The sequence below is a fragment of the Gobio gobio genome (genome assembly GCF_949357685.1).
Source record: "Gobio gobio genome assembly, chromosome: 20".
In the NCBI taxonomy this organism is placed as follows: domain Eukaryota; kingdom Metazoa; phylum Chordata; class Actinopteri; order Cypriniformes; family Gobionidae; genus Gobio; species Gobio gobio.
Genome location: NC_137113.1, coordinates 17,842,212 through 17,859,492, shown reverse-complemented (window position 1 = coordinate 17,859,492; position 17,281 = coordinate 17,842,212). Strand labels below are relative to the sequence as shown.

Here is a 17,281-nt window from a genome sequence, read left to right as displayed (position 1 = left end):
CACTGTTTTAGCTCTCTCATATTTCACATATTCAAAATCAAAAAAGTCGGAAGACCGAATCCACGTGGCGCATTCAGACAATTTTCTCCTTTGGGAGTTAGTTACCGCCGGGTATAAATTGTGCTCAAAAAACGCTGACTCTTCTCTGACCAGTTGACATAAACCATACTTTCAATAAACGGCAAACAAATTCTATCCAGTTATGAAACGTTTTCGGTGTGTTGACAAATCTCTTTCGCAATGTTCTAACAAACGGGATTCGCACACAACGCGCCTGCTAATGTCCGATTGGCGACCTAATGACTTCTTTGAACCAAATCATTTTAACGACTGGTTATCTGTCTGATCTGTCCAACACTCACGAATCAGTTTATTCATTTACTCAGAACACCTCTGAAATAAGACAAGTGTGCTTCCCCAATTTAGCAAGAGTGGTTAGTGAGAATTCATTTTAATAATCCACAGTCTTTCAGCTTATTTGTGTTCACAATGTGTAGTAAAATAAATAGCCTAAAATCATTTAGTTTAGACTGGAGTGAGGTGAAACCAGAACAAAGTTGTTGTTTGCTAGCTGATACATTTATTAAATAGTATATGGCAGAACATTTTTAATTTTTAATATTGATATGATTATATACCAAAACTATCTGTAAATAGTGTAAAAAATTAGATATCAACAAGAGAAGCAAAAATTAAACGTTTTTGCATTCATTTTAAATTTATTGTCAGTATTGCGCTCTCAGATCACGTGGGTAGGGTACTTTTTACGGAGTGTGTGGATGACCATGTCTGTCAGCCACCACCGAAGACCATTTTTGACCCAGGAAAAACCCTGGATATGACGATCATGTTAAAGTCCCTGTAAAGGCAATTCTGAGATTTTTTTCTAAACACATTATAAATGTTAGAAATGTATTGCTGAAACAAATTACAAAGACTGAACTATGTAGTACTGAATTCAGAAGTTAGACCGTTAAACAGTTTTTCACCGTTGCTGTGTTCAGGATTTTCTGGGCGGGGCTAAAACGGTGGCTTGATGACGCACTGGAGCCACCGAGCCTGGCTCCTCCCGTAACACGATCATAACTAGAGCACATTCGCATTAGTTTGCCCGCTCGATCGCGAGTTACTGTCAGTACTGTTAGTTACTATAGTCTACAACTTACAAAACAGCTTTCAAAACAAAAACGATGATCAAGAAGAGGTGGATTAATTTTGTGAACAGCCATCTTGATGGAGAGCTGAGGATAACCACCGACGCCTGCCTCTGAGTCTGCAGTGACAATACACCGGATCGTTTTACAAACTTTCACCGGAGACAACTGGGATTCACTGATAATCCGCTGCAGAACCGACTATCCCCCGCCCCGGCCTTAGTCCTCCCGTCCCGCCGACATCTGGTGCGTCGTGATCATAGACGCTCGTGATCAGTGAGTGTTGTCTTGTTTTGCTACGCCAGCTTTCCCACGAGTGGGCGTGGTTTCGGCGCCGCCAGCGGACACACCCCCAGCGTTTGAGAGCAGAGAATGCTGCTCATTTTTTCAAGTTTTTGATAAGCTATTTTATGTACTTGGCGGATTTTTTAATAATTCAAATTTGGCTGGGTGGTTAATAACACATTTATCTGTGGTGTGAGAAACTCAGAACACATAGTAAAGTCCCTGTAAAGTCAAAACTAAACATCTTTTAGGGTGTCAGCCATGATTGTCCTTATGTGCGTGATGCAACCAGATTTCATAATTGGTTAGGATTTAAAAACTCCTGTAGTCCGAGCCCAGCTTTACAAGGGCTTTAACATTAACTCGTGTAAATTTGAACCAATCGTTGCTAAAGTCTTACCCGCCAGTGCACACCGGACGATCTGGAATGGATGCTGGAGAAGTTCTTTGGTGATGGGAAGGATACTGGAGACAGGGACGGTCTCCATGTTTCCATAATCGGCGTAAATTACATGCGCATGCTTGGTCGTCACCTCCAACACAACCGCTCTGTACCAGTTTTTGTCACCTGAATGATGAGAGGTTTTTTTTGACTGGTTTAAGACAACACAACCACATCACAACAGAATATTTGAGGTATTGAAAAAACATTTTAATGTCTGTGATGTAGCTTTTGAGTTTCATGATGCTAAGTCATTTATATAGGGGATTGTTGCACAGACCCACACTTACAGCTGTAGTTTAAAAGCTGCGAGTTCCACAACAGGTGTGTCTTTCAGACAGACCTGGAATTACTGGCTTAGCTAGGAATTCCACCAATGAATCCTCACCTGATACTTCTTTTTAATAGCCATTTTGAATGTTTCATTACAAGCGCTTGCATGTTACTTAAGTTTTGTAATTCTTAACTTAAGTTTTATTCGATTAACAAGAAATAAATGTGCACAGCCATTTGAATTTCCGGAGTGCATTAAACAACTAAATCAGGGATCACCAACATGTTGCCCACGGGCACCAGGTCGCCCGCAAGGACCACATGAGTCGCCCGTGGGCCTGTTCTAAAAATAGCTCACCAACTAGAGGTGAAGGTGAGGAGTGATGCTGATAGATTGTGGTAATGAAGTGGTTTTTAGTCGATAAATCATCGGATTAAATCACTGATATTGTATATAGTGACCTGTGTAAGACACCCAAGTGTTTGAATTGGTGTTTTGTTTGTAACTCAGTTCTCCTTGAGTGTTCGTTTGACATCGCGGCTTTTCTTCAGCCTATCGCGGCCATTTTCTATATAGTTTCAGTGTTTCCCCTACAATGTATTCACAGCAGCGCAGCCGGATTTTCAGCACCACTGCAAAATCGTCACATGATCAGTAATATCACGACATTCACTTGCACACTTTAAAAGAGAGATTGACGATGGCCAGAGAACTAAAAAAAATGTAGTCTGCTTACACTTTAGGGCTGTGATATTAATCTTTTATTTTCGCTTCCAAGGATTATAAAAAGATGATATGAGGTAAAACTATTATAAACTATGCTCGCGCATCGTCTAGCACAACTTCCTTCCCTTCATAGCGCGCGCTGTCATTTCTCCCCAAACATGCATTTAATGTCAGATTCAGCACAATCTGTGATTGTTGTCAAATGCACTCTCCACTTCGCCTAAATAGCAGAACGTGTTTGATTAAATGAAAAGCACAATGCACGCAATAGACGCTGTTTCCAAGTTCAAGGCGGGCGTGCGCGCGTACACGCTGCGAAACACACCGACTTGCACATATGCTTCGTGTGCGCGACTTAACCATCAAATGCACAACAAAGTAGCCTATTTCTCAAAATGACAGGCTTGGAGAGTATTCACTTAAACACAGTTTAGCTTAAATGGGCATAAATAGTTGGGAGAATATTAGATCTGCATCTGTTCTTAAAGGGGCAGCATCTAATAAACCTGGTGACGATTGAGCCATTAATGTGAATTAAACAACAAAAGGCAAAGAGAAAATTACTTGCAGCTCTTGTATGATGCGATGCTCTTAAAAAAAATATATATAATTATATACATTATATACAGTGCGTAGGGATGGGCAACAGTGGTCGAGTAATCGAGTACTTGAACGTGACAGCGATCATGAGAACGATGATCGCCCAGAAAAAAAAAAATTTGTCTCTTTTTATTGGTTATTGTGTCGCTTTGCGCGGTACCGGAGGTCTGATTGGTTAGCGTTATACAGCACACCTCCAGACCGCGGTGAAATAAAGTGAAACTGAGGCGTGCACTGCAGTGATGTCTGGAATCTCTGTGATCATTAAATGGTTAGTGCAATATGCGCCAATCTGTCATAGCCTACATAGCATTATAATGAGAACACGATGGAAATTAGAATGCTGTAATGATCTGTGCTTAGTTCCCCGTGTATCAGCTGATACACAGAGAAACGAGAACACTCAGACTAGCGCGTGAAGTTCATGTGCGCATTCGCGTCCTTTCCTGCAGATGCACGTTGTAAGATTACTTTTATGTTGTCTATCTGATTAATCTAATATAAGAAGCGTTTGGTTGAGCTTAAGCTAGCAAAGCGCTGCCGTTATACAGGCTGCTGTTCATTCTCTTCAGTTTCAGCTCAAAATGATGGTTTAGAGACAGTCATATTCTTTTTAGATAGGCTATTTGTTTCTCAGAATCATTGATATTAGTAATGCAGCAGTGCTATACTGTTCTCATATTTTTCTAACAGTAGACCTAGTTTATTTAAAGTTGTTTTTCGTTATGAGTTCGAAAACGCGCAGTGATGTCTGTAAACCCTTCGATCATGAATAATAAAATGAAGTGCATGATGTGCAGAGTCAATCTGTCAAAGCATTATAATGAGAACACTATTTTAATAAAATGTTGTTTCTGTGTGCTTTCGTTGTCCGTGTATCAGCGTTGTTAAGGGAAGAGCGCATTCAAAATGTTCCGTTTCAAACCATAGCCTGTAAAATCTAGCACGCTGAAGTTCACGTGCGCATTCACGTCCTTTTGTGTTGATTTAAGTTGTAATAGGTTCATAATAATCTTCATATTAATATTGATATAGGGTGCGTTTGGTTGAGTTTATTAACCAGCTAGCAAGCTCGTGTTATTTCACAGTTTCAGCTCAAAGGCAATGCTCGATATTACTGACTTGGTTATTTGAGACGGTCATTTTATAAAGAGGTTTCTTTTTCAAAGACATTTATGCATCATAATCTAGCAGTTATTTTTTGTTTTATATGTTCATGTTTTCATATACCTGTTTATATGTCACTTGTATTTGTCAACAACCATTTTCATAACAGTTTTCATGATCTCAATGACGGACAAGCCCCGCCCCCTGCACATGCCCCGCCCCCGAGTACTCGTTTGAGACCTATCGATGATCGAAATGAGAAATTGACAAAAATGCCCATCCCTAACAGTGAGGAAAATAAGTATTTGAACACCCTGATATTTTGCAAGTTCTCCCACTTAGAAATCATGGAGGGGTCTGAAATTGTCTCTCACAGTGGACATGCACCTACGATGACAATCTAAAAAAAAATCCAGAAATCACAATGTATGATTTTTTAACTATTTATTTGTATGATACAGCTGCAAATAAGTATTTGAACACCTGTCTATCAGCAAGAATTCTGACCCTCAAAGATCTGTTAGTCTGCCTTTAAAATATCCACCTCCACTCCATTTATTATCCTAAATTAGATGCACCTATTTGAGGTCTTTAGCTGCATAAAGACACCTGTCCAACCCATACAATCTGTAAGAATCCAACTACTAACATGGCCAAGACCAAAGAGCTGTCCAAAGACACTAGAGACAAAATTGTACACCTCCACAAGGCTGGAAAGGGCTACGGGGAAATTGCCAAACAGCTTGGTGAAAAAAGGTCCACTGTTGGAGCAATCATTAGAAAATGGAAGAAGCTAAACATGACTGTCAATCTCCCTCGGACTGGGGCTCCATGCAAAGAGCTCACCTCGTGGGGTCTCAATGATCCCAAGAAAGGTGAGAAATCAGCCCAGAACTACACGGGAGGAGCTGGTCAATGACCTGAAAAGAGCTGGGACCACCATTTCCAAGGTTACTCTTGGTAATACACCAAGACGTCATGGTTTGAAATCATGCATGGCACGGAAGGTTCCCCTGCTTAAACCAGCACATGTCCAGGCCCGTCTTAAGTTTGCCAATGACCATTTGGATGATCCAGAGGAGTTATGGGAGAAAGTCATGTGGTCAGATGAGACCAAAATAGAACTTTTTGGTCATAATTCCACTAAACGTGTTTGGAGGAAGAAGAATGATGAGTACCATCCCAAGAACACCATCCCTACTGTGAAGCATGGGGGTGGTAGCATCATGCTTTGGGGGTGTTTTTCTGCACATGGGACAGGCAGGGTATATACAGAACTTCTTAAGTTGAATTTAATACCTTTTACTACCTTTTTTAATACCTTAAAAATATTTTTTAATACCAGCGCGACTTCAAGCTGCAACTATAGTAGCGTAAATGAAATATCTTTCCAAATGGAATAACATTGCATCACAATGTAACGAGGTCATTATAACTTTATTTCTATTCTCATCTCTGTGGGCAGTTGATGTAAAGACAGAAGAGGAAGGAAACATCTTCATAGTTCGTGCAGTGTACAGAGGGAAACGAGAGCAATTTTCACGGCGCAATATAGATTTTTTTTCTTTTTCGTTTTAAATAATGAAGGCGAGTCAGTGGATATCACAAAAACGCAATGTGCGCGAGAGTCGGTGAAGTCTCAAACCTGGTCAATTATTCACTACAGAAAGTGAAAGTAAAATCTGACAAGCTTTCGGCGCATATTCTCACAGAGACAAGAGAGATCTCTTTATTTATATAAATCTGCTTTAACATATGCTGATAATGTATAGCCTATAACTGTCTGAATTTATATTCTTAATATTTCTCTTGTGGCCCATATTGTGAAACAAATTAGAAGAGAAGTATAGGCCCATTTCGTGTTAAACAAGTTGTTTTTTAAATAAAGCTGCTCTTACTTTCTGATAATACTGATATTATTGTAGTGTTCTGACATATAGACTGATAATCATTTTATTTATAGGCCTATAATTCCTTGTTTAATTGGGCAAAATGTATTTAAATAATGAGGATTAGGCTAAGCTAATCTATCGATTCTTTTATTATGCAGTGTCGGTTATGCATTGATGCATTATGAAATCACAGGGGCAAATTAAATGTAATATCAATTTAATAATAAAAGTAGGCCTACCCTAATAATAATAATAATAATAATAATAATCATTTATATACATAAATTGTAAATGCTAAATTCTCTTGATATCGATAGCTGATGCATTTGATAGGCTATCTCCCTGTTATAGGTTTTTCGTGCATATTTCACTCGTACAGTGAGCAGACAAGTCGCGCTCGACGATCCGCACAGTGTGAGCACAAACCGTGAGCTTTGGCTTTACATCGCATGCGATCTACTCGTACAGTGTGAGTAGATAAGCTTGCTGAAATTGCACAGTACGCCCAGCTTTAAGCAACTTGCATATATCGAAACAGCTCTTCAATGCCATCGCTCCAATATAAAGAGTGGTGTTTAGTTGCAAGGATGTAAACACCACAGCTCGCAATGTAGCGGTGGTGACAGGGCATATAGCGTCTGCTGTCTGACGTCTGTCACGAACCTGTTGATGATGCTGCTAGGACTAACGTTAGGCTACTGCTGACTGCAGTGGTTTGAATCGGGAGAGCAGTCGGGGTTGAGGGCAAAGCAGTGGAGGTTGGGGTCGTTGATGCATCCTTTGCGCAGAACATTGATATGGGAAGCTGCTCGCTACGTCCGCGCATCCTAGCTTGGTGGCTGCTATTTACATATGCGATTTGAAGCCATTCACCCCCACCCAGGTTATATTAATTGTCTTCTTGCAAACGTGGCAATAAGATTGTGGCTGTTGCATACTGGCCTAAGCCAGTCTTTAAATCGTGAGTCCTCCAGCCAGAGGCCCGAGAACTTGCATTTCCCCATGCTTTAATTACTGAATGGAAGAGAGCTCGCGTACATGCTTGGCAGCAAGCCAGCCGGGTACCCAGTTTGTTTCAGCACGCGCGAATGAACACCACCTCACATGATATCGCGCAGGTCCTACTCAACATATAAATAAATCCACGCAAATTTTTTTGGGGAAAAAAGGCCTGTACTTAACAAATTGAAAATGTATCTTAAAAAAAATGGGCTCGAAAATTTAATACATCGTCCGATGACGTTTACTACTTTTTAATGCCCTTAATTTTGGCTAATTTAATTTACTACCTTTTACAACCCCGCGGACACCCTGGACAGGGCGACTCTACTGTATTAAGGAGAGGATGACCGGGGCCATGTATTGCGAGATTTTGGGGAACAACCTCCTTCCCTCAGTTAGAGCATTGAAGATAGGTCGAGGCTGGGTCTTCCAACATGAAAATGACCCGAAGCACACAGCCAGGATAACCAAGGAGTGTCTCTGTAAGAAGCATATCAAGGTTCTGGCGTGGCCTAGCCAGTCTCCAGACCTAAACCCAATAGAGAATCTTTGGAGGGAGCTCAAACTCCGTGTTTCTCAGTAACAGGCCAGAAACCTGACTGATCTAGAGAAGATCTGTGTGGAGGAGTGGGCCAAAATCCCTCCTGCAGTGTGTGCAAACCTGGTGAAAAACTACAGGAAACGTTTGACCTATGTAATTGCAAACAAAGGCTACTGTACCAAATATTAACATTGATTTTCTCAGGTGTTCAAATACTTATTTGCAGCTGTATCATACAAATAAATAGAGACAAATCATACATTGTGATTTCTGGATTTTTTTTTTTTTTTAGATTATGTCTCACAGTGGTCATGCACCTACGATGACAATTTCAGACCCCTCCAGGATTTCTAAGTGGGAGAACTTGCAAAATAGCAGGGTGTTCAAATACTTATTTTCATCACTGTATATGTGCAGCTTCCTTTCTGTGTTTTCTGACCGCTATATAAGCGCTTCCATTTCAGAGTCCCTGTCTGTTGAAGATGTTGCTGATCATGTTTGTTAGCCCAGGACATTTTACAAATCCAGACCAGACGATGTTCTACGGCCCTGTCCGGAATAAAGAGTAGCCTATCCATGTCATACAATAAGATTTAAGATTAACCATATACCTATCGAAGTCACACAACAAGTATAGCTTACTGACGTTCATACTGTCTATGTTGACCACAGGGTGTCACTGTGGCCTCAACCCTTCGCCCTCGCCTACTCTGAGCTCGATTGCTATGTCTGAGGTAAACCACGCCCTCATCATTACCCTACGCACAAATAAATGTAGGACGAAATAAATGTAGAAATAAATAAATATGGAAAAATTTAATTGTATACACAAATAAGAAATGTATAAATTATTTTCGTTTCGCTTTTCTATGTATATTTATTTATACATTTATTTTTTTATTTTTTACATTTATTTGTATATTTATTTTTAATAATGGCAGGTTTGGAATTCCACACACACTGCCTGAGAAACCGCATATATTCTGCTTGTTCTTAAAAGCGGAATAATTCCAAATGAACTCCGTTATTTTGACAGAAAATACAACAAAGAATATTGTTTACATGTAGCGTGTCGATTCTGCGTAGCATGCAAGACTCTCTCTGTGTGTGTGTGTGTGACAGTGCTCTCAGCAATACAGCAGGCGAGTCGGGAACGTTCACACTAGAGTTTATGGTGCAAATACTCTGAGCGATTTGAGTTTGGTTTCAAATCAGATTCAACTCAATGGATGCACAGAATGTGTTCAGCTAAAATATTATTTATATATATATATATATATATATATATATATATATATATATATATATATATATATATATATATATATATATATATATATATATATATATATATATATATATATATATATATATATATATATATATATATATATATATATATATATATATTTATTAGGGATGCCACAATTCTCAATATAATATTGAACCGTTCGGTACTGCCTTCACGGTTCAATACGCGCTTGTGAATTGCGGTTTTGCATTGAATTAATTATTTTTCTGCAAATTCTATCATTTTCCTCCATTCCAATACTGAACAACGCGACATACATTCACATCACACGTTAGTGGCAGAGTTATACTCACGGAACACTATAGTTATTCACAATCACGAAAGTTCATTATTTGCATGCGTTTCAAAGCCTTGCCGGTTTCATTCGCGTGTGCGGTTTTAACATGCGCTTTTCCGAGCGCGTGCACTAAACGCCTGTCAAACACGAGATTACTGAACTAAGTAGTCATCTTACTGCGCTAATGTCAATTACACACAAGGTTAACAAACACTTTGATATGTCTAAAGTGAAAGTAAAATGGCGTGTGTCTGTATATTAGATGCACGGAGGTCTTAAATTGACAACAGGGCAGTAGTGAACACGCGATCCTTAAAAGGGACAGTTCACCTCTAAAATTATGTCATTTACTCACTCTAATATTGTTCCAAACCTGTATTCATTTCTCGATGACAGAATTTTCATTTTTGACTGAACTATCCCTTTAATGTTAATACAACAACAAGACAAAGAGAAAAATCACTCCCTGCTCTTGACTGAAAAACTAATACAGTAGCTTTAATAAGAATCAGTGTATATTTTATAGTGAAGTCTATGTAGCGTTTTATTTTTACATTTATTCATTCAATTTCATACTTAAATGCTGCTGTACAGCTCTGAGCTGCCAGTGTAAATCTTTATATATTTTCTATTATACAATACGCTAGGAATGTGTACAAGTTTTTTTTTTTTTAAGTAAAGTTTAAAGTTTAAGTAAGGTTTTTCAATTATTTTAAGTAAAATAAAGAAAGTATTGCAATAAATAACCTCTTGCTGTTCCTGTCGCCTAAGAATAGAATAGCAAAAAGCCGAACCGAAAACCGTGGTTAAAAACCGAGGTATGTATTGAACCGTGGACTAACTGTATTGTTGCATCCCATATAATATATATATGGGATGCAACAATACAGTTAGTCCACGGTTCAATACATACCTCGGTTTTTAACCACGGTTTTCAGTTCGGTTCGGTTCTGATGGCTTGTCACATACAATTTTTGTTATTCTATTCTTAGGCAACAGGAACAGCAAGAGGTTAAAGAGAAAAAGACTTATTGTAATACTCTTTCTTTATTTTACTTAAAAGAACTGAAAAACCTTACTTAAACTTAAAACTTTACTTGAAACTAAAAGTAAAAAACCTTTACTAAAAACCCTTGTACACATTCCTAGTGTATTGGATAATGTATGTATGCGTGCGTGTGTGTGTGTGCGTGTGCGTGTGTGTATATATATAGATTTACACTGGCAGCTCAGAGCTGTATAGCAGCATTTAAGTATGAAATTGAATGAATAAAAAAATAAAACTACATAGAATCAGTGTATATTTTATAGTGAAGTCTAGCTACTGTATTCGTTTTTCAGTCGAGCAGTGAGCGATTTTCTCTTTGTCTTTTGTTGTAGTATTAACATTAAAGGGATATTTCACTAAAAAATGAAAATTCTGTCATTGAGAAATGAATACAGGTTTGGAACAATATTAGAGTGAGTGAATAATGACATCATTTTATAAGTGAACTGTCCCCTTTAAGGATCGCGTGTTCACTACTGCCCTGTTGTCAATTTAAGACCTGCATGCATCTAATATACAGACACGCATGCGATTTTACTTTCACTTTAGACATAACCGACTGTGTTTATGTTAACCTTGTGTGTATTTGACAGTATTATTAGCACAGCAAGACGACTACTTAGTCCAGTAATCGCGTGTTTGACAGGCTTTTAGTGCACGCGCTCTGAAAAGCGCATGTTAAAACCGCGCACGCGAATGAAACCGGCAAGGCTTTGAAACGCATGCAAATAATGAACTTTCGTTATTGTGAATAACTATAGTGTTCCGTGAGTATAACTCTGCCACTAACGTGTGATGTGAATGTATGTCGCGTTGTTCAGTATTGGGATGGAGGCAAATTTTTGAATTTGTAGAAAAATAATTAAATGCGAAACCGAAAAAAAAAAAAAAAAACGCAATTCACAAGCCCGTATTGAATGGTTCAATATTATATTGAGAATTGTGGCATCCCTTACACACACACAAACTTCCATGATCGATCGTCGTTTAAATTAACGATCAATTAATTGATTAATCGTTAGCCTTAACACTGCATATGCGTCTACAGCAGTGGCTTATAGCCGACTGCATGACAGGGTGTGCAAACTAGGGGTGCACCGAAATTTCGGCCGCCAAAAATGGCATTCTGTTCTGGCCGAAATAAAAAAAACTGCTGAAAACGTAATACGAAAATGAATGTCACCCATCCCTCCAATCCGTGCATAAGCCTCGTTTATACTTTCGCCTGGCTCCGCAGCGCGAGCCTCAGTTGACTGCGCACGCTCCTCCCCTAACGGACGAGGCGTTTACATGACGCGCTCGCCGTTGTGCTATTAAGTTTCACTCACGGTCGAGCTGTTATCACGCGACGCGTCTGCCTATCAAAGAATAAGCATGTCAGCGGTATGGGAACAGAGACATATCCAGCTGAACTACCCATTGCCAGAAGCGACAATCCGCTTGACTACTGGCGCGCGAACGAAGGCCGCTTTCTATTGCTTGCGCGGATTGCACGCAGGTTATTTATCTGCCCCAAGCACCAGCAAAAACAGTGCACAGACAGACTATTCAGTGCAGAATCTCATGTTCTTAATGAGAACCATTCTGTGATATTCTGTGCAGTTATTCAGATAATTGTTAAAAAATAACTATATTATAAATAACTGTTAAAAAACTATTTTATTTGATGGAACAACTTGAAGAATAATATTTGGTATTATTTATATTTATTGTAAAAAATAAAAACATTTTAGGTTGTTTTATGTAACTTAATAAAAGTTTGATTTTACTATACGTTTTTAAAAGCCATTTTCGGCTTCAGTTTCGGTTTTCGGCCAAGTGCATCCTAAATTTTCGGTTTCGGCCCAGAATTTTCATTTCGGTGCATCACTAGTGCAAACGCTGACAAAACGCCATGTTCCTCACTAAATCAATGAGAAGGGTTTTTAATCTAAATAAAGGGCTATAGGATTGTAAAATGAATCTATGTGATAGATCATTTATTTAAATTATTTATTTAATAATCAAATATGAGAAATACAAGTCAATGTGTCACCAACTCCACCTCAGATGCATGCTCTTCAGAACGAGTGGACGCAATCTTCTCCAAAAAACACGCTGAAAATGCCAACTATACCCAGTAAATTCACAACGATGTATTACCATATTGTTCTCTTTATAATGATATGTAACATGACAGTCCTTATCAGTCATTATAAGTTTAGTATTAGTGCATTGCTGTTGGAGCTGCATGCACTGACGCTGATCACCGGCACGCTTCACTACTTTTTTTAACCAGAAGCATCCTAAATCAGCTATAGATAGGCCCACACAGAATTAACACAATATTACAACTTACATTTGCAGAAAGCAAAAGGCTGCGAATGCACATGCAAACTTGTAGTTGATATTAAAGTGTGTCACTCTAGCTGTAAAATGTTCCCAATCAGAGCTCCGGCGCACTCGCATCATTAAGCCTTGTTTATACTTTCGCCTGGCTCTGCCGCTCGGGCCTCCGGAGGCTGACTGCTCGCGCGACTCGTCCACTTGGCACTCTGCGATGACGTCATTTTTGCCGCGCAGACCCTTTTTTACTGTCTATGGTGCGGCTTGATTCCTCGTGTCTGATTTACAGTACGTTTCACGGTTGAGCAGCACGCACGCGACCCTGATTAATCGATAAGTTTATCGATTAAATGTATTATCGACAACTAAATGTATACTTGTTCTCCCCATTGTGTGTGTGTGTGTGTGTGTGTGTGTGTGCTTATACTTAGCCTCTAACACACACAGGCAAGTAAGATCTAAGAATTTATCAGCCAATGGCTAATGACAGATATTTAGTTGCACAAAGTGAAGATTTAGTAGCATATGCGAGGCGTTTAAAAACGTTGTGCAGCTTAATATTTTTGTGGAGACCATGAAGCACTTCTTCAGAGTTCTTTGATAAACAAAGTTTAGAACAGAATTTCAATTGAAACGGAATCCTTGTTAAAAAAATTTAATAAAAAAGATGAAAGACTAATGATGAAAGGTAGTGTATTTTATAATATATTAGTGCTGTTTATTTGCAAAAATTCCCCATATCATTTACAGTTTCTCCATTGGTCTGGCTCATTTCTTGAAACAGAAATTACATTCTCAAAACATGGTCAAACCTTGGAGGCTACTCTTACCCTAAAATCCTATTTCTTATTTTAAGTTTTATACACAATTGTATTCTATTAGCTAGACAAAAAAAAACAGTACAGTAACCATTGTCAATGAAGGACTGGGCTAAGACTGAAAGGTGGATATGAGGGATTTTTCAATGGTCCTCTGCCATGTGACAAAACATCGACTTGCGGTGCTTACAAAATGCCAAAGGGACGAAGCATTTTGGGGGCACAGACAGTTTAAATGAGAAGGAAAATTAGTTTTGACACATGGGTGAACTGTTTTGGGAGAGGTATGAGCTTTTGCAGGTGAACCATGGTGTTGTAACGAACCATCCAGGTTATTTTGGCAAAAGCACCAAGAGTGTTGAGAACGTCCGGTCTGTTTCAAGAAATGAGCCAAAGCAATTGAGAAGGATCTTTCCCATTTTCGTGGCATTGACCATTTATATGGGAAAGGAATTTAGTTTTGAAGCATGAGTGAACAGTTTTGGGAGAGATATTAGCTTTTGCAAGTGAGCTAGTGTTGTGCTGAACTATAAGACTGTTTGGCCAAATGATATTACAATTTTGAGAATGTAATTTCTGTTTCAAGCAACGAGCCAAACCAATGGAGATAGATGTAATCACATGTGCAGTGTTATTACAGTTTAACCCAGCAAGAGTAACCCACAGGGTGAAGGTCAAACTGACCTGAGAACTGTGCGCAGCAGGCAGCTCCTGGTAAAGGGTGGCACTGATTGGGGATTGCCTGTTTGCTGCAGTACTTCGCAACATCAGTCATAACAGCCTTCAGACCCTCTACATTCACTAGGGGGTACAAATTCAACTAAATGTAAAGAACAATCATTCTAATGGTATAACCATGACAATATTTGCTCTAGATAAACTTTATGCTTTAAATGCTACACTTTGAGTGCACACCTTGTCCAGGATTCATTATGTAAAAGAGACTAGGGCTGATCACTGCTGCCACTCTTGGTTGGAATGCGTCACTGCAAGGCAGCTCCAACGTCTTCCAGTTCAAATGAAAAGAACCACCTAGATGACAGTGAACATTTAAATCATGCACAAGAACAATAGAAAAAAGAACAAAAAAAATCACCTGCATATTACTAGTAATAGCAATTGCAAAAATATAAAGCCGTATTTGAAAGGTTTTAACATCAGTTATGCTAACTTACTTGATAAGGTTGAATCTTCTGGGGCATTGGCAGCTACAGTTTTGTTTACTTTCAAAGGCTCTTCAACAGGTGGATTCTGATCAATGGGTTTTAGAGTGGGCAGCTCAATCTGATTGGAGGGTTTAGCTGACTGCAGTGGAGGCTGTTTCACCTGTCCACTAGATCTAGCCAGACGCTCAGAAATTAACGCAGCAGCAATGCTTTTACCAGCGCTCTCCAGCTCCACCCCATATCCCTTCTCAGTGATGGACAGCACTTTGCCACTCAATGGCTGACTGGCACAAAGAGTCTGAAACTTGTGCATTGCCTCTTTACTCCACTGACCCTCCACTGGTTCTACTCCTGCACACAGTGATTGTTGTACAATACACTTACAATGGTGTAGACAGAATATAAACATGCATATTCAGAAAACATTCAGTTATTGTCGTCAATGAGTGGAAAATATCCTAGGCTTGCGATCATAAAAACAAATTGAGAAATCCATTCCCACACATACACACACGCCACAACAGAGAAAGCAAACCTGCAAGCCAGCAGCGAATCGCTTGGAAAGGCAGTTTGAGCAGGCTCTGGGTGATGGCCTTCAGATGTGCTGCCTCCACCTCACAGGAGTTCCCATAGTCCACAAAATAAACTCTAGCCTTACCCTCTCCACACACTTCTAATACCATGGCCCTGTACCACTGGGCATCTCCTGCAAACAAAGCAAAAACATTGAAAATTTACATTACCATTTAAAAGTGTATTAATCCTTTTATTAAAGCAAGGATGCATTAAATTGATCTAAAGTGACAGTAAACACTAACATTGTTATACAAGATTTCCATTTCAAATAAATGCTTAATAACTTTCTATAAAAATCAAAGAACCCTGAAAAAAATGTATTCCACTAAAACATTAACCAGCACAACTGTTTTCAACATTGATAAGAAATATTTCTTGAACACCAAATCAGCATATACTAATGATTTCTGATGGATCATGTGACACTGAAGGAACCCCAGGAAAAAAAAATTGCATTATTCGATCTGAAGGATTAGTCAGTATCACCTGTGAAGAGAGCACAACATGGTTCTCCCACAGCTGGTGTAAAGGGAGCTCTGTCCAATTCACAATGCCTTTTGAGCTCAAAGGACAGCTCCGTTAGGATATGTGAATCTGCCAGACAGAAATAAAATACTTCATTACAAACACGAGTCACAGTGTAGAAAGAACAATATTGATTGACAGTCGCACCGGTACTGTAGTTGTAACAGTAGAATTCTTCCAGGCTCTTCAGAGTACTGATAACCAACTCCACCTTTTGGCCATCAAAGGGAAGTTCAGCACAAGTCCACTCCATTTTCTCAACAACAGGCAGACTGAGGGCTTGGGTAAAATAAAAGATATTGATATAAATTATCCTTTTAAAATTCAGAAATAAAACACGATTCTTTACTCACGGGGCATTTCAGGGAAGGATGCCGGAGCTGGTTCATTCTTCTCGGTCTCCAAACTTTCAATGGCAGCATAACCCATGTTAACCAACAACTCAGCGACATTGGCCTGTGGGTCACTGGCCTCGTCGATCATGGACACCAGAGCTCTACCGTTCTTCTTACCCAGAATCTCAACCCGTATAAAGCGGTTGGAGACCATGCGTTTCAGCATCAAAATGGCCTCCTCTGACCAGTCGTCTGTTGAAGACTTAATACCTGAAGCAATAAGCAAAATTAACCTTGCTGGAAATCTCTGGCTCAGCATACAGATTTGCATGCATGCAGTTACACTTACAGATGCTCAGTGAATGAATCATTGCACTGTACCTGCCAGAGAACAGGGGATTGCTTGTGTTGCCAAAGCCAACAGCTCCTTGTTGATTGGTCGTAGGCGATTTAACTCAATTTCCTCAGAGTTCCCAAAGTCTATGTATCCAACACACACACGATCCTCAGAAGAATACGCCAGGACTTTAGCTCTATACCACTGGTTGTCCTCTGTAATACATGAGATAATTACAAAAAAAAGCACCTTAAGTGGTATTTTCTGAAGCTATTACAGTTCAACAGCCCCCAGTCCCATTCACCAATGGAAAGGTCCACTCTAGACATTTACATTAATTAAAATGGGGAAGGGAAAAAAAAACACTGGTCTAACCAGAAAACAGTGAGCAGCAGACAGTTCCTGGTGCAGGTCTGAAGTTCTCGCAGGCTAGAGTGTTTGAGCAGTGCTCCCTTAAATTCACCTGCAACTGCTGGATTACACCTGAATACATTAAGATTACATTATACACTCAACTTACTGAAAGTGAAGTAAATAAA

At 39.3% G+C, this 17,281-nt stretch overlaps 1 protein-coding gene across 1 annotated transcript in view; it reads right to left on the bottom strand.

The window, feature by feature from the left end:
- Positions 1 to 17,281, bottom strand: part of tdrd1 (tudor domain containing 1) — a gene marked incomplete at both ends in the record, with an annotated part of 31,404 nt that overhangs the window by 1,092 nt on the left and 13,031 nt on the right. The window contains 10 exons of the mRNA XM_079845567.1: positions 1,840 to 2,007; positions 14,488 to 14,604; positions 14,719 to 14,835; positions 14,979 to 15,320; positions 15,505 to 15,675; positions 16,032 to 16,139; positions 16,218 to 16,349; positions 16,424 to 16,675; positions 16,787 to 16,957; positions 17,118 to 17,225. Of these exons, the coding sequence (XP_079701693.1) occupies positions 1,840 to 2,007; positions 14,488 to 14,604; positions 14,719 to 14,835; positions 14,979 to 15,320; positions 15,505 to 15,675; positions 16,032 to 16,139; positions 16,218 to 16,349; positions 16,424 to 16,675; positions 16,787 to 16,957; positions 17,118 to 17,225 (1,686 nt within the window). The remainder of the gene's footprint in view (positions 1 to 1,839; positions 2,008 to 14,487; positions 14,605 to 14,718; positions 14,836 to 14,978; positions 15,321 to 15,504; positions 15,676 to 16,031; positions 16,140 to 16,217; positions 16,350 to 16,423; positions 16,676 to 16,786; positions 16,958 to 17,117; positions 17,226 to 17,281) is intronic.